The sequence below is a fragment of the Carettochelys insculpta genome, chromosome 18, assembly GCF_033958435.1.
Source record: "Carettochelys insculpta isolate YL-2023 chromosome 18, ASM3395843v1, whole genome shotgun sequence".
Classification (NCBI taxonomy): Eukaryota; Metazoa; Chordata; order Testudines; family Carettochelyidae; genus Carettochelys; species Carettochelys insculpta.
The window spans coordinates 6,022,135-6,048,792 of record NC_134154.1 but is presented as its reverse complement, the minus strand read 5'-3'; the positions used below and the strand labels follow the sequence as shown (position 1 = coordinate 6,048,792).

Below are 26,658 nucleotides of genomic sequence, written 5' to 3'. Positions count from 1 at the left end.
ACTCATGCATGCGACGAAGCGGGTCTTTGCCCACGAAAGCTCATGCTCCAAAATCGCTGTTTGCAGGGGCGGCCGCGGGCCTAGGCGCTTGCATTGGAACTCGGTGCAGGGGTGCAGCCCCCGGGGCAAGCCGGGGCTCCTGCTGGCTGCGGGGTGGGGGACAGCCTGAGGCCCGGCGGGAGGGGGGGCGGTGCCCAGCGTGCTCCTGAGCAAGGGGACGGCTGCTCAAGCCCACGGGCAGGGCCGCGCGCAGCCCAGAGGAGGGGCAGCACCCCCCGCCCCCCGCACAGGCCGCCCCTCCCCCGCGCTGAGGGAGCCCCCTAGGGGCCGCCCCTGTAACCCGCAGCTCAGAGGGGAGACGGGCCCCGCCCCCTCGGTCGGCAGAGGCCAATGGGAGCAGAGAGAGGAGGCGGGAGCCGCCTGGGATGGGCGGGCCGGCCCGTCACTCAGGGCGCGGGTGGGGGTGTAGGTGGCACGCGTCGGGGGCAGGCCCGGGTCTGGCGGGCAGCGCCGAGGATGTCGCTCGAGCTGTGGGAGGGGCCGCTGAGCCTGGGCGAGGTGGAGCGGGCGCCGGCGCGGCCCCTGCGGGTGACGTACGGGCCGGTGGCCATCGAGGCGCTGGGCCAGGTGCTGACCCCCACGCAGGTAGGCGCGGGCCCCGCACAGGCCTGGCTCGGTGCAGCGGGAGCGGCTCGGCGGGGCGGACCTCCCGGGCGCCCCCGAACCCGCAGCGGGCCGCGACCCCATCCCCGTGCCCGAGCGCTGGGGGGGGCCGGCCGGCTGCGGCGCGGCCCCGGGGAATGGGCGCCGCTTGCTGCAGGCACCGAGCCTGCCCCGGCCTGGGGCTGCGGGGACTCGAACGCGCGCCCTCGGGGAGCCCCGCTGGCTGCGAGCCAAACCCCTGCTCTGGGCTCGCACCGGCAGGGCAGTTTGGGGCCCGCTGCTGAATTGTGGTCCTCGCTGTTGCTCCGCCCGCCTCCCGCAAAATGGGGTCCCTAAGGGGACAGGGCAGCCCTCCTTGGACGGACTCCGTGGGTGTGCGCCACAGCTGCGCCCGGGGGTGCCCGTTTCTTCGGAGATGGGGGGGGAAAAAGTTCACCAATCCAGGGCTGATCTGGTGGAATTTTCCTGCTGTCCTCATCTAGGATGGTTTCCCCCCCCCCCCCCCGTCCAAGGGCACAGTATCTAGTGGACGCCCTCCATAAGAGCATCAAGGACTTCGATCCTTGGCAGCACCCATCTGCTAGCTCACTCTGCCCAGGAGACCGAAATGCACATGCCTCGTTCTTAAAGAGAGTTTGTAATTTGCATTCAGGTGCTTGTCGCTGCCTCAGAGATGCTAAACGCTGCTGCTTATGTGGGCTATTTTTAGATGTATCCTAGTGGTGGACAACATTCAGGTCATTAAAGTTCTATTAAATTTTTAGGTCTCCTCTAGTAGGCGTCTCCCTTCTCGTGTAATGAAAACTGGTTCATGGGGATATTACAGGTGTGTCAAATGCATGCCAAGTACAACACAAAGGTCGCAGCCGCTGGAGAAAGGTGGTGGATGCTCTACAGGGAGATGACTATTTTCCCACCCTTATGTAAAGAAGGGCAAACAACTTAATTATTTGTAGGTCCAGAACCGCCCAACCAGCATTGAGTGGGATGGCTGCGATCCACAGAAGCTCTACACTTTGGTTCTTACTGACCCAGATGCTCCTAGCAGGAAGGATCCAAAATTCAGGTAACAGTGGGGGAATTTGGAAGTTTTTGTCTTGCTTGTCTGCCATCAAGGACGGTAGCTTAACCACTGAATGGTCAGTTAAGTTTCATGCCGCCTCTCTTAGCTGGTGACTGGGTGCAGCAGAAATGAAGTAGAGCGGAGTGATGTGACTTGCCAGGATTTTTACAGTGAGTCTGTAGCAAAGCCTGAAACAGAATGGAGATCTCCAGCTTGTTAGCCAATAACCATCCTTCCTCACCCAGACATGGGGAAACATGCCCCTGACAGTGAGTGCTCTCAGCAGTGCAGCTGCATACTTTGTGGTGAGAGAATACCTACCCTGCTGGCTTCTTGAATGCCAGAGAATACCCTGCTGGCTTCTTGAATGGCTCTGGTTAACGGCATTCATGTGAAACTGCAAGCTTGGATAAAGACATGATGCCAACTTGGCAGGGATAGAAGAGAGCCTGTGATACTCCACCAGAAAAGAGCAAGCAGGGATATAGAATCCTAGAACACGAGAACTGGAAGGGACCTCGAGAGGTCATTGAGTCCAGGCCCCTGCCCTCATGGCAGAACCAAGCACCATCTAGACCATCCTTGATTGATGTCTGTCTAACTTGCTCTTAAATACCTCCAGCGCTCTGCTTGTAAGAGCGATCTTCCTGGTGGCCAGGTTCACTCACTTGGCAGTTCCAATAATCTATAGAGACTATTATTCGTTCTAACTTGGGCATGTTGTTCTTCTTAGGGAATGACATCACTTCCTGGTTGTCAACATGAAAGGAAATTACATCAGCAGTGGATGTGTCCTTTCGGATTACGTTGGTTCTGGGCCACCCAAAGGGACAGGTTAGTAAGTAGCAGCCCCCACATACCACTAGGCTCCCACAAAGTCTAATGTGGGACTCCTCGGTATGGTGACTATTACAGTACTTTGGCTCAACAGGCGAATCCATGTCATGAACATAGTGAGAGTAGTTTTAACATAGAGCAGGATTGTGCACAGAGCTGTAATGTTCCGAGTATAGAGCCGTCACCATCTCGCTGAGAAACAAGGTGTGATGTGTACGCCTCCTGCCTCGCTTGTGCCAGGCATGAGCTTGTCTAACGACTGGTATGGATAGCACAGCTCAGCACTGTCCAGCTGCCTCTAGTATAGTTGCACCGTGGTGGGAAGTAAATAACAAGCCTATTGATGACAGCAGTGGTGGAGAGAATTTCACTGATTTGATATCTGGGTGATTCTAAGGTGGTGACTGAGTTTAAGTGTGACCTGGAAAGCTGTTCAAATGTTCATTTGGTTTGTGTGTGAAATCTTCCTTGTAAGTAAAGGTGCAGTTACGATGGCTGTTCAGCTGGGAGATGATACCGGCTGCCAAGAATCTCCTCTTCTGCAGCAATGCAGTAGATAGGTTGAAGTTTGCATTATTTGTCTAGGAGTCTGTTAAATTCCTACATTGCTTAGAAGAGGCATAGAGCCCAGGAGACTGTTCCAACTCTCAAATACAGAACTCTTCTAATCTGCATTTAAAAACTGCTCCACTGCAGATGAAGAATTACTGGTGTGCGGTAGATGCCAACACTTCAGCTTTCAAACACTTCAAACCCTACAAATCTGTATTAGCCACTTCTTTCCTGTTCCCTCCTCAAACCTGGAAAAAGTGAAAATAGGGTGACCCCTCTGTGCAGAATCCTGGCAGATAACTTACCAATGCCAGATGTGAGGTGAAGCTGTCTGTACGCCTTATCTTTATAAACTGACAGCTGATGCTGATCCCTTATTCTTGCAGCGTCAGATGCTCATGCTTGGCAATTCCCCTGACTCAGTGCATGCTGGGAATTCTTTGTTCTTCTGGATGCTCACTGTGCTTTCTTATGGGATTGTGCCAGAAAAATAGAAACGGCAACTGTGCAAACCAAGGACTTCTCTCTGCCATTAGCTGCCGTCTGTAAAAGGGGACTACACTGCTGAAAAGGGTTGAAATGATTGTATCCCTGAGTCTGTTAATTTCCTAAGTCCTTCCATTAAAATGCTTGTTCTGGAGGACCTCAGTTTCATCCTTACAAAAGTTCTATCTGTGCAGTTTGTTCTTGTACAGCACCTGCAGGCTTAGCTAATGTCCATACTTGGTGCTATGTCTTTGTGTTTCATAGCTACTTGAATTGTGACAGCTTTGATGGTGTAGGATCCCAGAACTATTCAAGCACAAGATTGAAAAGATGCATATGGCTCACACCCTTAGGGCGTATGATCACAAGTTGATGTACCATAATGTTTTCTTTAAAAACAGGGATTTTTTTTTTTTCCCTCACTTCTCCCTATTTAACATTGCATTTGTCTCTCTCCCCCTTATCTGCAGGGCTTCACCGGTATGTGTGGCTGGTGTATGAGGAGCCGCAGCAGTTGAACTGCAACGAACCCATCCTCACAAATCGATCTGGTGACAAACAGGGGAAGTTCCAAGTGGCAGCGTTCCGCAAAAAGTACAAGCTGGGGAGCCCGGTTGCTGGCATGTGCTATCAGGCAGAGTGGGATAGCTATGTGCCAAAACTCTATGAGCAGCTCTCTGGCAAGTAGGGGCCAGGGGGTCAGCCCGTAAGCTTCTCATCAGTATTCCTGCAGCCCCAGATCTTATCGCATAGAACAAAACTAGCTCTGAGTGAGATGTGTCAATAGTCTGAGATGCTTTTGTCCAAGCTGACAGTGGTGAAGTAGAACAATTTCTACCACTCCCTGCTGCACATAGGGCCCCCTTTCCTCTTACCCAGCTCTCTGCCTCTGCAATTTCTGGGTGAAACAAGAGCTCTGTCCCTGATGTACAGCCATAACCTGAATCTGCTTCTGTATAAATGTGGGTGTTTGCTTCAGTTGCTAGTTTCTGCCCAGGCAGGAGTAAAGGGAAAATGTAACCTTGATTTGTTACCATTTTTTGCAGCAATTATCGCTGCTTAAAGGATGCCAGGGTGGCACACAACTCTGCTAGGGTGAATGCTTAGAGCTGATAGTGCTTCCTGGGGCATCTTAAAAAGAGTGCGTCTTTGAAACCCCGTGGGAGGTGGGGAGGATGGCTTCTGTTTCTCTTCCCTCTGGTTAAGAATGAGCTGGGGGTTTTGTGTCAGCTTTCTGTTCTTGCATGTTGGTCCTACTACCACATGCCATCTTAACGTCTGAGGTACAGCTAGGCTGGAGGCAGAACAATTTGACGTAAAGTAACACATTCTCCACTACACGGAGCCTGTCTTTATACAGGCAGACAGTCCCAGGGAGAGAGAGAGGTAAATAGTCACTGAACACTTGCTAGCAATGACAGTGTCCCCCTGCACCATGGTAGTAGCTAACTCAGGAGAACTACTATCAGATGTTGCTGGAGGTGGCAGTAGGTCAGAAATGCTCTGAGGAGCCATTGTGTTCCATGCTAGTATCCATTCCACTCAGGATGCTGCTGTGTATCCTTTACCTGTGTAGTGTGGGCGGCAGGGGGCAGAATGTGACCCAGGAAGCTTGTGTTGAACCAAGGAAACTAATTTAGGGGCTAATGCAGAAACACTTCCGATGTGCTTGTTGTTGTGCGCTGTTTGTGTATAGTTCAATTAAAAGGACAGAATGAACCGTGGACTGAAATGTGTTTTTATTCCCTTTCTGGGGAAACAGGTTTGGCCCCAGTGGCACAGACTGCGGTCTAACTCTCCCAGGTGGCTTCAGATCACCTTTGCTAAGCTCCTTCAGAGGTGGGGGGCGAAGCAGGAGAGCTGGACTGCAGAAGGGAAGTTGCCCAGCCAGGCTCTCTCTAACATGAAGGGGATGGTAGGCAGGGCCCTGGAGTCCAGGTGAGCTGGTGGGAGTAACAGGGTACATGCTTAAAGCTCAGATGCCCAAATCCCAAGGGGCAGTTCCTCTCTGGCCATGGGGAGTGCTGACTCCTGACAGCTGGTTCAGGTGGTTGTGCTTCAGCCAAGCTTGTGTTTCAATCCTGTCCTACAGCTGCATGGGGTAAGAAGAGCATCATCCTGTTCAGCCCAAGCTGCAGAAGGTTGCTCTGCCCCTTGGCTGCCTTCTTGAAGGTGGGGTGCACTCCCCCTGCTGCCCCAAATCCCGAGCTAGGGAAATGGCTTGAAGGGGGTAAGGACAGAGATGCTGGTGGAGGAGCAGAAGGTGCTGCATTGTCACCAGCCTTGGAAGCATTTTTAAAGAGACATTGCTGTTTACCTCTTGTGATGCAATTAGGCACTTGCATCCTTTGGAGTTTCAGGAGTAGTGCAAGTTAAGCTTGCTGGGGAACAGGGACCCATCCTCCAGCCTAGGAGGAGGAGGAGGAACACGCCTGACCCAGCAACTGAAACATCATGAGAGTGGACACGGTCTGAGGTGCGAGGGAGACATGCGCTGAGCTCTGTGGGGACAGGTAAAGGCTCTTATGGCGGGGGGATGGAGCTGGGGGCTGCTGGAGTCCACAGGCAGCACACAGCTGCATAGGGCACCATGAAGTTTGGGGCAATTTGGTGCCCCCTGCATTACGGTCCCCTTTAACTAGAATCTTTGGAGACTAGCTCCAAGATTTGCTGAGCAAGTGCAGCTTGAATGGCAAATCAGCCTGTCTCTGCCCAGGCCCCTTCCAGCAGTACGTAGCAAAGGAAGAGCTGCTGTCCTGCCAGCATGTGCTTTCTTCTATCTGCTCAGGAGCAGAAGGATGAGATCATGGCCATAGGAGCACCTTATACAGCTGAGTGTTGAAGGGTGATCCTACTCCTCTGAGCATGTGACAGCTGCTGGGGCTATCTGCCCAGGGGGTGATGCTGGTTTTGCCACCTTCTGAAGAACATTTACCAGAAAGTGGTTTCCAATTTAAAATATTTCAAGGCATTTTTCACCCCCAAACGTTGTCTACCACAGCAACACACGATGGCCAGAAAATGGTGTGACGGGGAGGAGGAGGGGTGTGACAAGTGGTAGGGTATCGCTGAAGAAGAGAATAGGGGCTAGGGTTTGAGAAACATTTTTGGCAAAGGGCAAGTAAACTCCTGTGGTCTTGGGCTTCGCTGCTTGGAGTCAGGCTAGCCTGACTGGCAGGACTAGGAGGACCCTAATGTTAGTGCTTCTGCTGGAAGGAAGATTTATAGACAGCCAATGGCCACTTGATGTCTTGCCCTGCAACAATAAAAACCTCTTACCTTTTGCAGTCTTCAGTTCAATCCCCCCCAGCACTGTTGTGCTTCGGGCCAGAGTTAGGCCTTGATAGCACAGCCAGGGCGGGTTCCCAGGGAAGCATGCTCATTTGCCAAGTGGAGAACTTCTGAGCAGAGCCGTGTTCTAGGGTTGGTGCTGTAGCTATGTGCCTCTAGGCCAGGGTGGGAGCAGAGGCATTGGAGTCTAAAATGAAATGGTAATTTCTTGGACAAAGCAGTTGGGTACATACTTTGACATATTTGATAGTACCTGTGTCCCCATGAGCTTCCTGGAATTGGGGCTGTAAAAGCCCTCATCAAAGCACCCTGTGTATGCCTCAGTGCTGTGTTACAACTGCACTTGTGAGCAGAGGAGCTGTTCCACTAGCCTGCAGTAGCATCTCCAGCAACCTATGAGCTAGGAACAAAGCACTTCACAGAACTTGCCGATGGAAGAAATGCCTGTGTGAGCATTTTGGGCTAGATCCTCAGCTGCTATTAGTTAGCAGGGCTCTCCTGAGTTCCACACAGGGATGCTGATTAACAGCAGCTGAGGCTCTCAGCCTTGGAGCACAACATAAGCAGAAAGATCATTCCAGGGCTGCACATTTAGTCTCTGCTAGAGTTTTCTGAAGCACGGGCTTTTTCTTCTCCCTAACTTAGTATGGGTGCAAATGCTCTGAGAGCTGTACTAGAACATTTACCTGCCATTGCTTGTGTCCTTCAGCACAGGGGGCTGCAGGGATGAGGGGTACAAGAGCCAGGGCAGGGGCTAGGGCACGTGGGGGGCTCAGAGCAGGGGATGCAGGCTTCAGGCCAGGAGGCTGGGAGCTTACTGGGGCTGCTCCAATGGTGGCTCCTCCCAGGGGGCTGTGCTGCCTGGATGGCTTTAAGGGTGGAGGATGGGCTGCCCAGCACCCCTGGCAGCCCCTTGGGGCAACTCCATGGCCAACTTCACCCCCTTCCTCCAAATGCTCAGGGAAGAGGAGGGAGGCGGTAGCAGAGCAGGGCACAAAGCAGTGAGTGGCTGCACTACACTGTGCTTAGCAGCCCCGGTGCAAGGGAAAGGAAGAGCTCAGTGGTTAGTGCATTGGCCTTGTAACCCCAGGGTTGTGAGCTTAATCCTGGAGGGGGCCATTCAAGGGATGCTGATAGGCCCTGCTGTGAGGGCAGGGGACAGGACTCAACGACCTCTTGAGGTCCCTTTCCGTTTTATGATATGACTCAGCAATTAGTAGGAGGGCTGCTTTCCCCCAGGCTGTAAAGAGCACACAGCCATATGATGCCCAGGTGTGGACAAGGCATTCATCTATTGCTCTGAGAACCACTGCCCCAGTCCCTCATGTGCAGCAGGCTGAAGAATGAAGCAGAAGTCAGAGTCACTAAATCCTTTGGGGGTGGGGGGTGCAGAAAAGAAATGTTTGCTGTAAGCAGACAGGTTCATGGGATTGATGCCACAGACAGAAGCTGTGGGACAGGCAGGTCAACCATGCACCATAAAGCAGCTGAGCAGATTCCTTTGCACCAGAGCAGGCCAAGGCTGCAAATGTAGCCAGTGGCTGGGAAGGGCAGCTTGAGCCTGATGTGAAACCCTGCAAGCCTGCTTCTGCTCCCAGCTTGGAAGAAAGAGGAGGGGCGAGGCTGGGAGTGGATGACCACTCCCCAGGGGGGTGAGAGCTGCTTGTTCCACAACAATGAGACAGCGAGGCATTGTGATGAACACTTTTATTTACAAATATAATTAAAAGCTCTGACAGTTATTCATGCTCTTCCTTGGAACCTGAAAAATGTTTGTTTTTTTGTTGTTGTTTTTGTTTTTTTAAAGTGCATGCAAAAGAAGGTAAAGCCTTTTTCCCCCCCCCGCTTTTTATTGTAAGAAAATACAGTTTGAAAGTGTGAATAATGTGGTATTTGTGACAGATTCTGGGGGGCGGAGGGGTGGGTCCAGGGGAGGGACCAAAAAAAGAAAAAAAAAAAAGAAGAAAACAATCAGGATGATCTGACAGAGAGACAGTGTTGAACCCCAAATACTGAACTGGAAAGTTGGGTGTGGGACAACTAGGGGCGGGGAGAGGAAAGGAGTAAAAAAATTCTGATCAGAGAAACAGTTAAAATACAATATGAAAATAAGTAAAAGCTCTCCTTAAATTCCTTCTATACACAAAATACACGATTTGACAAAGCCCAATTTGTGCTACTGGGATCCTGTGGGCTCATTTAAGTGTATTCACATTCTCTGCAACAGCAGAAAATGATTATGATACAATCAAGAATATGCCCACGGTGGAGGTCAAACCCTGACCTCACCTGGCACGGTTCTTTTAAAAATCACAAGATCTCTTCACCCCACCCCCTTCCCTCCCCTGCCCCCAAAAAGTAATAATATGTCACCACTGATATGTACATCACCATTGTTTTTTCTGTAAAATGTATCAAATTCCTCAATCTTTAATAAATTTATTTTTATTTAATTATTCCTGATGAATAAATACCAAAAAATAAAAAATAAAATAAAATTATGCAGCAGCTAGTTCAGGTAAGGCTGCGGATTTCGTCTCTCTCCCCCTGGGCTTTAATATATAGGGCTAAGGGGTTGGTTTTTTTGCTTGTACTTTCACTGATTGGTGGACAAATGAGTGATTGCTCAAAAGCAACGTACATCCACTTTTGTTAGATTCATTAAAACTATCTCCAAAGCTTTCACTGAAACATTTTTCATCATTGCACAGATACATCAACACTGTGACGTACTATGAAAACAGACCGCCAGGAGCTGTCCAGCACCGGCACTCGACGCACGGGAAGGGGCCCTGACAGAGTAAGAGCGTACAGGCACTAGTCCGACACGATGTCAGTAAGAGACAGAAAGAGAGAGAGCACGCCCGTTAACATGGGGAACGTTGGGTTTTCATAATTTTTTTTTTTTGTTTGCTTTTTTGAAAATGGCAAAAGAAATTTAATCTCATCTATAGTCCTCCTTGGGATAATCTAATGTGACCAAATTCCCAAACCCCATTCGCAGGCTCTCCATGTCAAACGTTTCAATCTCTCGCTCTTGCTTTTCCAACAGAAACTTGATCCTCTCGCTGCGTTCCTTCTGCAGGACAGCCAGCTCCTCTTCAATCTGAAACAAGCACAGTCAGCAGCTCCCTTAGCCAGCATCTCAAAGCACAGCGCCCGCCAGGGTCACAGCTTTTCGAGCAGTCTAGCATCCACTGCTCTAGGTGAAACCCTCCGCTGGCTGGTTTATGTGCCACGTTCAGTCTCCCAAATTGAAGAAGCCCCGATGTTCAAGATAGAAAGGGGGCTTAAGGACAGAAGAATTGCTAGGGATTGTCATGTTCCTACACCTTGGATGTCACATTCCTGCACCTGCTCTCTGGAGGTAGACGTGGCTGGCCCACGACGAGAACACACGGTCCTCAGGCAGCAGATGGATTGTCTCACCTAGTGAGGTAATTTAGTTTCTTGCCTCCAGCTCTAAAGCCAGAGACGTTAAACATCTAGGCTGTGACTGCACTAGCCTGAAACTTCAAAATGGCCATGCAAATGAGCAGATAGGAATAGGGGGACTTCAAAGTTGCCAGGGTCCTTTCAAAAAGGAGCCCTGTCAGGATGAGCCGCGTCAATTTCCGCCCGCATACTGATGAGGCGCTGAATATGTATTTCAGCGCTTCATTAGTAAACTTCGAAATGGCCATTTGCATGGCCATTTCGAAGTTTTGGGCTAGTGTAGACACAGCCCTAGATGCATTAAAGGGCTTTGTAACAATGTGGGGGTGTATTAGGAAATACTATTTCCCCAGCAGGGTGGAGAAGACTGGAAAGTGTTACCGAGGGAGGCGGTCGAATCTCCATCGCTAGAGGTTTTTAAGTCCCGGCTTGACAAAGCCCTGGCTGGGCTGATTTAGTTGAGTATTGGTCCTGCTTTGGGCAGGGGGTTGGAATCGATGACCTCCTGAGGTCCCTTCCAGCTTTAGGATTCTATGACTTTTTTTCCTCATTTCAGCTGACGTTACGCTCTGAAGGAAGAGGACTGATTAACACCCCCCACAGTCAAATTATAAGGGCTAATTGTGGTTGCTGTCCTTTTCCCTATGTATATGAGTAGCTCTCTAAGAAATCTTACCAGACCATGTGTCTCAGCAAAGAGGCAGGATGTTCCTCAGGTGAATTACATGTGCCAAAGTATTTCCTTTAATCCATTTTGAAATTACTTGCCCAGATTTCCTTCAGTGCCTGGCACTGATTTAACTAGGAACAAGGACAGCTCAGATGCTGATAACACCGAGGAGTGATTCACAATGAAGCCCCGTCAGATGTTGCCCAGCAGCGCATCTGAAACATACCTTTTGTTCGAGATGGGCCCTGCGCAGAGACACCCTCTGCTCCAGTTTCTGGAGCTCCCGTTCGTGCTGGGCTTCCGTCTGCATCTTGATTTTGCTCTGATACGCATTCAGCAGCTCCATCTCCTGCTGGAGCTGCAGCCTCAGGGCTTGGCATTCTGCTTCTTGAGCCTCGTCCAGCCTCAGCTGCAAGATCGGTCAAACACAAAATGTCAACTCAAGCAGTCCCTTCTGTGCTTTGCAGCTAGCGGGGAACATGCTGCTCCTGGCCTGCACTCACTGATGAGTTTGCACCTAAGCTCAGTTCAAATCCCAGCATATCAGAGGCAGATAGCTGCTAACACGCAGTCTCTGCATTCTGAACGTGTGTCCTTCCAGCGGCCCGTGGGAGCAGCTACCAGACTGGAGACGTGTGCCAGGATTTCTGAGGTTGGGCTGTGCACTTTAAACAATGTGCTTCTTCACTGGTGGAGGTTCAGTGCTGAAAGTATTACTTTAAAACCCTCTGCGGAGGCAGCAGCATTACTGACAACCCTGCCGGGTGGTGAGCAGGACCACCCAGGAGGGCAGGTAAGGGGCTTGCTGCTGACTAGAGGTCAGAGAAATATCATGTAGGTGGGAGCCTCACCCGGACAGGGCTGGGCTTGGCCTCAATACCTTGGGAAGGAGAGAAAGTGAGGGCACCTACTGCAACAAAGGGAGGAGAAGGGGCCGGAAGGAGATGGACCCATTAACCGGGCCTCTGACTCACTGCCTTTGATTATTCACATTTGGTAACTTGAGACAGGGGCTTGTTGCAAGGAGTTTGCAGTGTCTGCCTCCAACCTCCCACTCAACACACAGGTGCTGATCATGCTGACAGATGGGAAAGGGCTTCTCCTGACTCACTGAGGCAGGGGGCTCATTACCGCACTCGGATGGCAATGGAGCAGGAATGTCTCTCTGGACACCTAGGGTACGTGCTGCGTAACTTGGAAGGAGGAACTGAAGCCACATCCCTGTCTCTGGAGAAGGCGTTTGTATTCTTTGGTAAAGGCCAATCCCAGGGTGGGGACAATTTGACCTTCACGCACTGCGCATGCTGTTCGCAGAGTAGTTTGAGGAAGATGCCTGCTCTTTAAATGTAAGCCTAGTAGCGGGACTGCAGAATGGTGTGGGCAAAGACCGCCCCCAGGCAGGAGACACCTGGAGACGTTACTGAGATCAGAAGCAAAACTCCTTTGAGGTCTTTATTTGCTGCCCTATAAACCACCACACTTTTGCAACATGCTGGGCAGAATGAACAGGATAGGCCCATGGCTTGAAAAGCAAGGGCCAGTCACGTCAGCAGGAGGCACACTGGCAAATCTGCGTGGGGACCAAAAGGCCATGCAAGTCAGGAGACGGAAGGGGAAAGCTGCTCCCATCAGACCTGGCTCTATCCCCAGCACTACGCAGTACTGAGGCCCACATTTCATTATGGGCACAAACCCTGGCGTATCCCATTCCCCAAGAGGACGCGAAGCTCTGGAGTTTGCACTTACGGCTTGTGAAGCCATCATCTCGTTGATGCTCTGCTCGTACTGCTCGGCCAGGATGGCAAGCTTCCTCGTCTGCTCGTCCTTCAGGCTCTTCAGGATCGTTTTGTGCTCACTCTTTGGAGTCACTTCCAGCTGGTGATTCTTGAGTGCTTTATACTGCTTCGTCTGCACTTTGCACGTGTCCTGGAACTGCTTCTTGATCTGCATTTCCATGGCCTGCAGAGGCACAAAGAGAAAGTGGGGGCTTTGGGTACGGAGAGGGCTAGTGGCCAGGTCTATGGTACATCCAAAACAAACACATACAGGGGAGTGCCTCATCAGCCACGGCACTGCCATCACTTTATACCCACTGCCTTACGGGGGTGACCAGCTGATTCACCAATACCAGTGGCATTCTCCATCAGAGAGGGGAGGGTTCTGATGTAGCTTTCTATTCAAACAAGCGCATTATCACCTTAAGACAGATGGAAATTAAGTACGTGCTCAAACGTTTGGCTGAGTAAGAGCCTCAACCAGCAGCAGGGATGGGAGGCTAGTCAACCCAGAGCATTTTTTCTTTTACAGTCACTGCAGTATGGACAGGACCTGACTCACAGAGGATGACTTTTGCCCAGTGCCTTTGCTCCCCAAACCCTCCTCATCTTTCGAATCCACAAATTCCCCTCAACCCACTTTTTGCCCTCACAGTCCATCCCCTGGGAACCCTCAGGTCTGAAAGCACGCAGCCACTGAACGGAAAGACACGCCCACCACACCTGCTGCTCCAAAAGGATGACAGGAAAAGCTCCAAGATCGGCTTAGTGGGCTTCTGACTGGGCAATAGCTGCATTAGGAGGACGCAGCAAAGTACAAAGCAAACCCACATTTGCTGACTGTTTTGCTAACATCCAAAGCAAGGAAGCAACCCCAGACTTAGTCCTGAGGTTTAAGACAAGCGTGTGGCTGAAGGAAAGACAGATTGACTGGAGCAAAATCTCCAATGCCTGTCAGCTGTGAGTATTTCCACCCAAACCTGCTGCCATGGCACTTCAAAGCACAGAACCCGTATTTCCCCTGGTCCAAGCACTCGCTTACAACGCTCACCAGACACAGGAGACCACCTGAGTACCAGGAGCACCTACGGGGATACCAAGCGTCAGGAGGAAGAGCTGCCTGGCGACAGTCTGGTCAGAGCACGCCAGAGGGCAAAGCGGAAGGGATAGGTGCAAAGCAGCTGAGGAAAACTAAGCTCCCCCGGTACCTTCAGGTTCTTTGGCTGCTGCCGGAGTTCCATGAAATGCTTCCTGTGCAGCTCCCTCTCCCTCCGTTTGTTGTACTCCAGCTGGTTCTCAAGCTCAGTCTGATGCTGCAGACGGATCAGGTCCATCCGCAGCTTCTGCAGCGTATGCAGCTGCCTGTACTCCAGCTCACGCGTCGACTCGTCGTGCCGGATCAGCATGGCGTGCTCCATTTCCTTCTGCGTCCGCTTTTTGTTTAATTCCTGCCGAAGACAGTGCAATGGAAGTGAAGGGCTGGAAGGAGCAATCTCAGATAAAGGCAACACTGCCTGCTCAGGCTCAGCACATACAAGCACGTGTCCAGCCATGATAAGTATGGCCGCCTGTCCCATGCCAGAGAGCTGTATGTGCTGTGAAGACACACACAACATTAGCAGCAGAGAAAGTCTTAGAAGATGGCTCCCAGAACAAATGGGCTTGTAACCTCCTTAGGTCCCAGTCTGCCCTAACTCCAACCTCATCCCTTCACCCAGCTGTAATCTTGTTCCTCCCACCACGTATCCAGCAGGTGGCAATGAGCCCTCTGTGATCCATGATACACCCACAAGTGGCTACATCACACATGAACACAGCTCAGGAAGCAGGACGAAGGCGCTGGCATTGCCTGCCCACTCCATGCCTTTTTACAACCGCTGTGAGGTGCCACGAGCAGCTCCATGCACTCCGAGCAGAACCACCGCCAAGGCCAGCCAGGTCAGAGACCTTTGGATACTCCAGAGCACGTCAGGAGAGCAGTGCTGCCAACTGCTGCATGGCTTTTGCAAAAGCTTGTGATGCCACTGGCTCCAGGTAACTGGAAGATGGACACAGTGCTCTACGCAACCTCCTATGGCCTTGCAAAAACACACTGAGCTTCAGCTGACACAGACCACTGGTTCTAGTCCCACATCTTCCACTGACTGCTGCTAATATTTCTGCCTCAGCGTAGTGCTTGGAGCTACAGAGCCCTTCCCCTATAGGTCAGCAGTTTTAATGGGGTTTAGCTCAGCCTGGACTACTAGCAGTCCCCAACTAACACGCAGCTGGTGGTCATTACAGGAGAGCAGTCTGGCAATGCCTAGTTCTAGCTGGGATGCTTCCTGCTACCCTGTAAGCTCTGCAAGGCAGGGACTGGCTCTTACTGTGTGCACATTCGGTGCCTAGTCGTGGCCCTTCGGCCTCCACAGCAACAGCCAACACCAAGTTCTTGTGCCCAGCTTGTTGCTGGCAGGATGGAGTCCTGCTGGACTTTTGAACAGTAGTGCTGGGAAATTTGCACCACAAGCCAAAGACTAACGTCCCCTGAGGGTCTGGACACTGCTCCGTCCCACCAGGAGTGCAGGGGATGGGACTTGACCCCCTCTTGAGGTCCTTCCAGTCCTACGATTCTATGAATGAGGCTTAGAACCTCTGCATGGACAAGGAGTTTTCCGAAGTTCTGTACCCAGTCCCTTTCCATTTACCCTTCTCAGATCCAGGCCCATCTCACTCTGCCTCAGGCCTGCGGGTGCTACTGTCGAGGGAGTGACACAGCCATAATTAACCTATGCTTGATGAGGGGGAGGGGAGAATTAATTGACATTTCACTCACTACTGAGGACATCATCATTTCTCTACTGGGTTTTAACTAGAAGCCATCAGACAAAAATAAGCAAAATACTCTCTGGGCAGAAGGTTAGAGGAAGGGTTCTGTCATCTCGTGGCATGCTCGTCCCAAAGGAAGCATGGAAACTCCATCTGTCGAGCCACTTAAATTTGATGGGACAAAGCTCTGGAGTAAAACTTGCAGTGATATAAATGGGAGCAAAATCAGTCTTGTGCTGAAAGTTTTTGAAAATTTCACCCCAAGGGAACAATCCTGCCCGGAGAATGGACCAGGACACCCAACAGAACAATGAAAAATAGACACAATAAAACTTAGCAGTCGTAACACCAGTGGCTCCATTGCAGGGTTCTCTCTGGCTTTGACCCTCACCCAAACCCACCACCAGATTGTCTGGCAAGTTTTCACAAGACATTATCTGTACTCGCAAATTCTTCTGTTTTAACTCCCCTGGTATCGTTAAGCACTACCACCCACAAGCCTGAAAGAAGTTCATAGATGCAGACTTCAGACTAGATAATCCTAATGGTTCCTTCTAACCTTGAACTCCTGCATATCACAGACCACAGAACCTCACCCAACCTCTCTTGTATTAGCCACATAAACATGGGCTCATATCATGATTTAAAGATTAAGACCCAGAGAATCCACCAGAGTCAAATTTAAACCTGCGAGTCACCCATGGGGCAGATGACAGCGAAAAAACACTCCCAGGGTCTCTGTCAATCTGTGCTGGAGGAAAAGTTCTTTTCAACAGCAAATAGGCAGACCCTGAGCATGTGGGTAGATTCACCAGTCAGACCTCTGTGGAAGAATTCTCAGAGCCCTCCCCATCCATTCTCCCATCACCAGCCATTGGCGCTATCACCTGCTGGCGGTCCCAGATTAGCTACCGGCCACTGTCGGCAATCTCGTCATCCCATCCCCTCCAGACGTTTACCAAGCTCGGTCTTGAAGCCAGTTAGGTTATTGACTTCTAGGCCTCCCACTGGAAGGTTGTTCCAGAGCTTAAGGCTAAGGGCAGTAGGTGGGGGGCTCAGGGCTGGGGGCACATCCTGCCAGGGCTGGGGCCTCCCCAGACGAGCCTCCAGCCAGTCCCTTTGACTCGCCAGGCAATTCTCTCTGTTTTCTGGATGTTTTTATGAGCTGCAATCCCATTCCAGCCACATCCCATTGTCCCGGCCAGAACAAACCCTGAGCTTGCTTTAAGTTGTGGTATGAGGAAGCCACGTAACAAATTTGGTGGTCCTAACTCTTACTGTTCAGGAGAAATTCTTGAACAGAAGACTCTCTCAAATACACAGCAGGTATTAGCCAACCTCTGCATGACTGCCTGGTATTTCTTGTTACAACCGCCTCTTTTTCAGTTGCTTGCGCCATCAGGGCTCACGTTTTTCAGGTCTTACCATTCTGCTGTCAGCAAATACCCGTGAAACCCACTGGCAAATTGTTCCATTCCCCTCTAGTACCAGTTCACAGAGAATGACAACCCACTAATGCTATCAGTTACTGTGATGGGGTGGACTAAGCCCCAGTGGCCCCTACAGGAGAGCAGCGGCCTGGCCACACCTCATCGCAGCAAGAGGAGCAGACAAGAGGTCCTCCAGGGAGGAACAGCTGTCTTTGCTGCAGCCAATCGGGACCCAACAGGCAACTATAAAAGAGGTGCTAGGCTAGGGCCTGGCAGTCCCTCATAGGAGCCTGACCCAGGCAGGTCTATATACTGCCTGGGGGACCAGCAGTACTACAGACAGCTCTGAGTGCAAGCTGAGCTTAGACCTGGGTAAGACCCCATGGCCAGAGACTGGCCGCAGGCCTAGTACAAACCAACAGCACCCCAGACAAAGCTAGTCAGATCCTGCCCCCAGCATCTTGCCAGGCAACCAGGCAAGGCCTTACGTAGCACCCCTTAGCCACAGAGTGGCGCCCACTAGCAGGTGAACCTATCACAGTTCCCCTATTAAGTCCAGTGGCAGAAGTCACTCAGTATGACAACACACGATGGAATTTGGTTTTTTTCCAGTTTGCGTTTTAAAAACCTTAATAAATCCCACACAAAACCCCTCTATGTTACAAGAACATCAGTACTACAAAGTCAGGCCCTCAAAAATTAGGAAATGCCATAATTAAGGCTGCTTGTGCAACATTTATTCTGCCCAGTTGCACATATGCATTATGATACACTCCCTAATTACATCACAACACTATTCCTCCCTGGCATCCCTGTCTCTCTCAGTGCCGAGCATAGATGGTGCTGATTTAATGAGTTTGTCTTCTTGTTATTCGGTGTGTGGGGTCCCAGGCCTTATCTTCACCACACTACTCTATCCCTGCTCTGAAGACAGAATTCATTTGCTCCTGGCTTTTCTCTGATGCTCATTGCTCTAGTATCTGAGCACCTCACAAAACTTTAATCAACCCTCACAACACGCCCATGAAAGGCAAGCTGGCACTATCTGTGTTTCACAGAGGGGGAATGAAAACATCCACTAGAGCATTCAGAGATGTCCAGGACCTCATTTTTGCAGTGCTCTGCGTTAGAGCACTTTTAATGTTCCAAGCACACTCCTGTTCATTCCCACGGCCGCTGTGAGTGCTTCTTGCTTCTGCCAGTTGGACCCAAGGGTCTCAAGTCAGGCCCACAGAAAATGAAGGACACGGTTCATGACCACCTACGAAAGGCTGGGTGTAAGTGACCTGCCCAGTATTACACAGGAACTCTGTTGCAGGGGGAGGGACAGAATCACCCTCCTTTATCACATACACCTGATAAACACCAGAGCAGGCTCAGCCTGTGTACTGAATGAGGCAGAGATCCTATGGGAGAAATAGTTCTGAATGACATGACCACGTACTATTGTATTGCATATGCAGGGGAGGTACATGACGGTTGTACAGACAACTTCAACATGTCCATTTCCTAACTTCGGAGTGCTTGACATTGCAGCTTTAACATTCTTTTCATGCTGTTTATGGGGGAAAATATCTATTTCTAGCTACCTGAACGCTCTTAACCCAATCCAACTCAGTAAAACCTGAAGAACACCCAGTTGTGTCACTGCTCTGGTTAGTGTACTACAGAAGTCTCCCACGGATGCCCTTGAAGGGACTGCCTCACATGGCCTTGAGTCCCCTGCAAGGGAAGGTCAGTGGGGTCTGACACCAAACTCCAAGGCAAGGAGACCTCTTCCATTCAAGAGACCTTGATTACCAAACTCCATTTCTAACGTTGGACAAGAGGAGCCTTCTCACCACTACAGCAATCACTTCCATGGAAAATTAACAGCCAGAACGTTAACACGTATGTGTAGCTCGCTATTTCAATTCAGCAATTAGAAACGAGACAAGCCAGTTCCACGTTGCCAGCTCCACCTCTCACCAGCCACCCCCACCCCACCGTTCTAGGACCACGACTTTACCGACCTGCCCGCCGCAGCCAAGAACTAACTTCCCCGACAGCCCCGCGAGCGAGAGGGGAAATGGCGCCAAGTGTGACACACCTCCCGAATGTTCTGCTGCTCCATCTCGTGCCTCTTAACCATGGTTTTCCGCCGGAAGAAGCGGCAGTTTTTGTCGTAGTAGAGCCTCTGCTGGCTGAGAAGATGGGCCTCCTCTTCAGCGTGCGTGTGCTGCAGGTTCTCTTTGTGTTTGGATATTCGCTCTTGCTTCTCCTTTTTCGGTGTGCTGTGGTCCTCATTCATCTCCTGGGGCATTCAAATGAACAGTCAAGAAACAAGCTGCTTTTTAGGATCCACCTGCCTATCCTGGCGATGCCCCCAGGAGACACTCACAACACAAGGCACTACTTATCACAGTAGCAATAGCATTATGCTCCTTTCAGCCAAGGGTCTCAAAGTGCTTCAGAGACACCAGCCCTCACACCCCTGAACGGGTTTCACATGCGAGGATCAAGGGACAAACAGCCTGCCTGCGGACTAAGTGAGCAAATCAGTATTAAAGCCACAGAGCGAAGGCAAGAACAGCCTGGATTCCAATTCGGTGCTCAACTTCCCAGACAAAACCCGAGTTCACGATGAAGGCGGTTTTGTTTATGATTCCTCAGTGACGACACTACCTAGCCTGTATATGGGGCTTGATGCTAAGAATGGCAGCCGAAGGGAATTCTGGCCCGTGGAGCCAGGTTATAACATACAAAAGTGAAAGCTGTGTTGAGCTGTTACCATGGAAGCACACGCTAGTGGAAAGCCATGTTCCTTGTACAGATGAATTGGCACTTGGCTTCTTTTGTCCTGTCTGAACCAGCACTTACAGCCAGATGGCTCTTTAAAGCCAGCAAGAGTTGGCAGTGGCAATATCTCTAATTACTTCAAAAAAGGAACCTGAGCTATGCAGTGAAATGCTCCCCTACCCCGTTGGTCTTCTCCTTGAGGGCTACCCTCAGTCTGGGCCCAAACAGAACCAGATTTGTTACTAATCCCAATTTTAAATCCTACCACATATCCCATCACACGTGAAACACTGTCCACGGGGCACTGCTTTCATTTGGTAACTACAGCTGTACTGGTCCCTGAGTCACGGCCAGCCTGGCTTCCTTGGAGACATGCCGGCCGGTTTCTCGAGCATGAATCTATTACACAGTTGTGCAGGGCCTGGCAAGAGTGGAATCAGAGGATTGGCAGGCTCCAGAGGGGTCCCCAGCTCACCCCCTCGATAGTGAACTACTTTACACTGACTCGTGGGGGGCAGAGGGGATCAGAAAGAGGAAAACAAAACTTAAGCAGGGCAAGCCTGTATGGGGTTATGGAGAGCAACAGTAAGAACACAATGTGACAGCATCCATAGGGATAGATGGAGAACATTCCAGGAAAAGAATGGGTAGGACTCCTGGGTTCATTCTCAGCTCTGCTGCTGATTTGTCCTGTGACCCTTCTGTGTCTCAGTTTCCTCAGCTGCAAAATGAAGATAACATGCCTATTTATCTCCCTTTCCTGCCTGCCCACACAGGCTTTTTGGTAGAAAGTTTAATAGATGAAAAGTCCGTAAAATGTGTTTGACTCCCCACTATGAGGGGATCTGCAAATGCACATGCTATCAGGTACTGAAACAGGCTTGCAGGGCAAGCCACAAGAACAGCAGAGTTATGTCAGATGCATTAAAAGCTGTTGGAGCTGCAGTTATCAGTGAGGTCGCTGGGTTAGTCTGTATCTTTGAGTACAACAAGCAGTCCTGTGGCACCTTAGAGACTAACAGATATTTCGAAGCATCAGCTTGCGTGGGCAAAGACGAACGAGTCGTGCACCTGACGAAGCGGGTCTTTGCCCACAAAAGCTCATGCTTCAAAATATCTGTTAGTCTCTAAGGTGCCACAGGACTGCTTGTTGTATTCTTTCAAAATACCCTTTTTTTTAAGTGTTCCCACTGATCTAATGGGAACAGGATATTCAATGGTGTTTCCTTTCGATGAAATTTCAAGCAAGTGTTACAGCTCCATGCAGACGGTCTAGGTGGCCTAGAAGCAGGCTAGACGGCTTGCTTTGGCAGGCCCTGAAAACTCACCAGGGTCAGGGTCAGGGTCAGGGCTGGTTCCCCAACAATGACAAGAAGCATGAAGTATGCTCAGCTCTGCCAAGAGATGGAGGATGTCAAAACACTCCCTGGGGCGCTACCCAGGAACCCTGTCACTTAATACGCAGAATTAAGGTGGGACCAAAGCAGCCCTCAGGCCAGGCTGCAGAGCGTGTGGCCACAGCCTCCAGATGTATGGATCACACCAAAGGTCCTTCCCTTCCTGCAGTAGGGATGCAGAGGGTTTATTTTCTGATCTGCAGTCCCCTGTCAGTTGGTCAATACCTGGGTAGCCAATGTGACATTGTGTAGCTTCAGCGCACACAGCAGGATGCGGCTCTGGAAATTCCTTGCGTCAGTCTGCTCCTTGCAGATAACCCACTGCCCCTTAAAGTGCATAACCAAACTGGGGCTGGAGGTGGGACTGGGTAGGGCAAGGCAATTTGGACAAGGAACACTCAGAAAACAACAGCCCTGGTGGCTGCCTTTGGAGCACTTATTTCTGCAGGCTCTTCCTTGTCTGCATGTTCTGAATCACTCATTTAGCAAAGCACTGGAGCATCTGCATAAGTTTCACTGACTCCAATAAACCTCGAGCACCCGCCCTTCTGAGGTCTCCTCTGCTTCTCTGGTGCTATCCCTTTTCTCCCTGCATTTTGAGTTATCTGGGGTCTTTGACCTGGAGTGGTGCCTGCCTTTATGCACGTGGTTTGGGGTGGGGTTTGGCAGTATATCTAGGCAGGCCACTTATTTATTTTGATCTTGTAGTGGTAATTGCCGGGCATGCACATGACTATTGGCAGGTGCCTTATAAATGGTGTAAGTAAAGCTGGGGACCACGTACGTTTGTGCTCTATGGAGGGTGCTGGAGGGAATTCCCCAGGACCTTTCACCTTCCCTACGGCCTTCAGTTTCAAAGATCTTGTTTGAGCACCACATACTAATGGACATTAAACCACTGGGCAGGTGCAAGTTAAGCAAAAATCAATGCTTGAACCATGCCAGTTCTAAACCTCTTTGAAATGTGGTGGTTCTTACTTCTTTAATCTTTTCCTTGCAAAGCTTATACTGCTTCTTCTGACTTTCCAAAAAGGTCGCCAGGTCTCTCTTCTGCTGAGCCAAAATCTGTTGCTGGAATTTCTTCTCATCCGCTGCAGCCGTCTTTGCCTGAGAGACGGAGAAGGCGTGAGTGCACAAAGTCTATCGCAAAGCAATCTGTGACTGTGCATTGTCACTCTAGAGCAGAGATTCCCAACCTGTGGGTCAGGACCCAAACATGGGTCGCAATTAGATTTGTTAAGGGTCACCAGCAGCTCAGAGCTGCATGTGGCTGTTAATGGAGTCATCTGCAGCTCCTTAAAGCTGCTCCACCCAGCAGCTCTCTCTATCCATAGAGAAGCATTTATGCATTACAAAGACAGCTTCTCCACCTTTGAGATTCGTAGCCATCTCAAGCAAGCCACGGAAGCTGATGCTCCAAAATATCTGTTAGTCTATAAAGGTGCCACAGGACTTCTGGTTGTTTTTGAAGATACTAACTTGGTGACCTCTCTGATACAAGCCACTTAACAGACTCTTGTAGTACGTAATTTTCGCTCCCCCCCTCCTCCCTGCCCCCCTTTCTCTTCTATGTAGCTGATTTGTCAGTTTTCATTTATTTTTGTATCTCCCCCCAGCCCCGGAGTGTGACCCTCCAGCCCCGGAGTGTGAGCCCCCCTGACCCTGAGTGTGAGCCCCCAGCCCCTCCAGCCTCTGAGGGTGACCCTCCCAGTCCCCCAGCCCGAGTGGATCCCCCAGTTGCCCCAGTCCCTGAGTGTGACCCCCCTCAACCTCCCCACCAGCCCTTGAGTGTGATTTTCCTTTTTCTATCAACTAACTACTATGAATATATAAACATGAGGGGGCGCAATTTTAAACTCTTGCCTCAGGCACAAAATCAGCTAGTTACGGCTCTGCTACCCCCTGTTTTTGAATTGCTTTGGGCCACCGAGTGTTCCTGAATGATCAAAATGGGTCCCCGTCTGGAAAAAGTTGGGAACCGCTGCTCTGGAGGCTGGAGGCGCAAGGTCCTAGCCCATCAACAGCCAACAACATGAAAATGTATGGTAAAATACTACTACCCACTCACATTTAGGGATGTCTTCATGTTCCCCCACTAAAACTAACTGTGGAAAACACCTATTTTCTTGCATTAGCCGTAACACCTTGCACGCATGTGGATTTTTACGCTGAACGCTATACTTGTCAAAGGAAAGGCCGGGACAGTGCCAGCTTCTTACCCAATTAACGTGCCTCTCCCCATGACCTAGAAGAACCACATCTAGGGCTATAAGGGCAGTTCAGGCTTCAGGGCCCATTCTGGGAATGCCAGTGAAGTTACTAGCTGGTGCCAGCTGGTGTTTGGGGACACCGGGCCAGGAGGAACTAGAATGCGATCCAGCTGGCTGTTTGGACAAATGAGCTATCAAAGCACCCTCAGATAATAATCACTCGTAGCTCCCCAGGTCCATGTTTTAGATGTGGTTGAACAGTCCTTCCCTGGCGATCACTTGCAGCGCTTTCCTGTGCGGTCTCCTGCCGCAGATGTGTCATTCATATGATTACTGACCTCCTTCTCCATGATAGCCACTTGCTTCTTGGCCAGCTTCTCCAGCTCTATGGACGAGTTGTTGGCATGTGTTTCCACCTCCTTCTGCAGCTTAAGGCGGTGCTCGTCCATCTCGGCCTTCAACTTGTTCTCCAGGGCGATCAGCTGCTTCTGGTGCTGGCGCCGCATCCGCTTATAACCTGACATCTGTTCCCGCAACTCGTTCTCCTGCTCATGCTCATGGATCTGTCTTGTAACCTGATGCCATTGAAAAGGAAAAGTCATTAGAGGCTTATTGTGCAGAGGAGTGTTCCCCCCTCTCAGTTACTTACCTGCTAAGCAAGCTCACAACGCTCCCCAATAAGTTTCCAAGGAATGCTGCTATTGTCTAATGTCACAAATCATCCAACATCGAGGCCAGTAAGACCTGGCATGCACAGGCTGTTTCTGCCACACTATTAGGGCACCTCAGAGCATGTCCGGCAACAGAACATGCCATGTTCCTCAGCCATTTATGCAGAAGAGAGGCAGACAGCAGGATAGGAACCCTGCAGAGCACTTGGAAATAAAGCAGCTCTGAGAACTAGCGTCCCTCTTCACAGAGAAGCCCCAAGGTCCCTTTGGGCAGGGCGCACAAAATGGGGAGGGAGAAACAAAACCACAGCTCCTTTGCTTTGGCTCTGCTCCTCTCCTTTCTTACAGGCTCATTTCCTCTGAGGAGCTCACGAAGCTGTGGAGGGCAGCTCATTTTCACTGTTTCCCCAGTCACAGGCTAACCTGGGGTAACAGCAGAACAATCTGGGGCAGCACTTTGCATTAGTCCATTGCTCCCTCCTTGTGACTGCTGGTTGCTTTCCCAGGTCTCTCTTCACTAAAACTCATGGTGGACACCCTTCATCTGGCCATCTACGTACCTCCCCTTGGTTTCTAGCCCAGGAGGGTTCTGTTCTACCCTACCCCTGACTTTTATCTCCCCACAGTGACTACAACAGCCTTACAGTCTTCCTCATTGGCTGCCCCTTACAGAGGGTCAAACAACGTTTGCCAGCATTATCTTCTGCTTCCAGTGGACATCAGGGCAGTCTATTGCTAACCCACAGGCAGAGGCAGACCGGCCTGCTCTCAGGTTCCAGCAAGTGGCACACACACAAGTGAAGGTCACTTCCTTGGCCACAGAAACGAGGCACTGGGTACTGCACACTCCCCTGGACCCAGTGTTCCCAAACAAACACAAGGACACACGTTCCCTGCTATGGTCTAAGCAGATTAGAAACACAGTTCAGATGAAGCAAACTCCCAGGGTGCACATTGATTTCCACGCTCTAAGCGCAGGCTTGCGAAGGAGAGGGAAGCGGCCCAGTCATGCCTGGAATTTTAAGGAGAAAAGACTAGCTGAAAGGCTTCCCGTTCCAAGGAGAGAACTGCCAGAAAGACCAAAGCCATCTCCTTCATGGGAAAAAGACCTGATCATAGATCTGCTTATCAAAACTACACCTTACTAATGGCTGCTCTGCATAGGGAGGGAGCTGGGGTTGAAAGCTGAGCCTAGCATGGATGGCACACGAGACCAGAGGCCGTAGCCATGTTGTAGGCTTGAATGCCACACTTGCTCCATAGATCGGGCAAGAAGCAAATGGTGCTCAGGTCTTTTACGGCCACTAAAGAGACTTCACGAAACAGGATGTATTTTCAGACACAGGCGTGGCTTTCTCTGCAGTTTGGGGGACCCCAGGCTCCACAGAGGAAGATGCGCTGCATCACCACGGCCGCTGGCAGACGAGACAACTGAGAACCAAGCCCTGACTTGGGCTGGTCTGCACTCTGGACCACTGGAGGCCCTAACTGCTAGTAAAGGAAGCAAAACATGCTTTTGGTTATTAAAACAGTCGTTAGGCAGCCCAGCCTTTTTAGACAAGCTGGCAAGAAGCAGCGATCAACAAAAACATCGAATGCAACGGAACTGAACAAGTTTGACAAGACAACTGAGATGCCTCTGGGAACAATAGTCATGGCTCTCGAGTGAAACCATGGTGGCTGCATGCTGAAATTCATTCCAGCCAGACCATTTGCCAGAGCTGCAGCAGGGTGTGAAAAACAGATCTGCCTAGCGGACAGGAAGGCCTTTATCCTGGCCTGGGCTGAGAACACATAATAATACCAGCACATAATAATGAACCTCCAGTAAAACTGGAGATAAAGGCCCAGAATAGCTGCTGATAAGAAGAATGGAATTTGTGGCACAAAATGGGCAGCCACTAGCACTGCAGAAAAAACCCCTGCAATATACACGCACCCAGGCTTTCCGTTTTCCCTCTAAGTCCGGCTCCGTTCTCGGGGAGAGCCTGTCGCTGTGTGAAAGCCAAACACATGCAAGAGACACAAAAACCTCCTCTTTCCATCAAGAGTCAAAGACGGTTTGCTGAAGTTCACTAGCCTGACTATATACAGAACACTCCCTCGTATCTGGCAACCCCAGGACTGGGAGGTTGCCGGACGATCAAATAATCCAGATAACAGAGAGCAGCTGGTGGGAGGCAGAGGCACAGGTCAGTGCCCCCACCATGAGAAAGTTCAGCTCTTCCCACCCACCAGCACCAGCTCCTGCTCAAGTGCCGTCCCGTCTACCTTTGGGTAGGGAGAGAAAGTGTCGCTGGCGGGGCTTGCACGTGGCCGTGCCGCACGAGGAGCCGCTCTGGGCTCTGATCAGAGGAGCCCACTGGCTGCACGCACACGCAGCACAGAGGCATGCAGGGCGGGCGCTGACTGGGGCAAGCCTCAAGGGGTGGGGTGGGGCAGGGCCCCCATGCTCAGTTCTGCTCTCTGGCAGAGTAAGAAGGGGAAGCTGTGGCATGACTCAGGGTTTGCCAGAGTTATGCCGGTTATTTGAGCGTCCCAGTTGATCCAATACCGGATAAAGAAGAGTTTACTGTACTTGCGCACAAGGAG

The 26,658-nt window shown here is 50.8% G+C and overlaps 2 protein-coding genes across 2 annotated transcripts in view; one reads left to right on the top strand and one right to left on the bottom strand.

Annotated features, from left to right (window-relative positions):
• Window positions 1-486: 486 nt before the first annotated feature.
• Window positions 487-5,315, top strand: PEBP1 (phosphatidylethanolamine binding protein 1). Its single transcript, XM_075012495.1, is given in 4 exon segments — window positions 487-645; window positions 1,620-1,729; window positions 2,460-2,560; window positions 4,072-5,315. Coding segments are annotated over 4 exon segments (558 nt in total). The 5' UTR covers window positions 487-516; the 3' UTR covers window positions 4,290-5,315.
• A 3,279-nt stretch (window positions 5,316-8,594) lies between these two features.
• The window catches only part of TAOK3 (TAO kinase 3), a 129,828-nt gene continuing 111,764 nt past the window's right edge, over window positions 8,595-26,658 (bottom strand). Inside the window, exons 15-21 of the mRNA XM_075012697.1 lie at window positions 23,734-23,970; window positions 22,164-22,292; window positions 19,100-19,303; window positions 13,981-14,220; window positions 12,744-12,956; window positions 11,224-11,406; window positions 8,595-9,998 (exon numbers count right to left, since the gene is read on the bottom strand). Coding sequence (XP_074868798.1) covers window positions 9,837-9,998; window positions 11,224-11,406; window positions 12,744-12,956; window positions 13,981-14,220; window positions 19,100-19,303; window positions 22,164-22,292; window positions 23,734-23,970 — 1,368 coding nt within the window. The 3' untranslated portion in view covers window positions 8,595-9,836. The remainder of the gene's footprint in view (window positions 9,999-11,223; window positions 11,407-12,743; window positions 12,957-13,980; window positions 14,221-19,099; window positions 19,304-22,163; window positions 22,293-23,733; window positions 23,971-26,658) is intronic.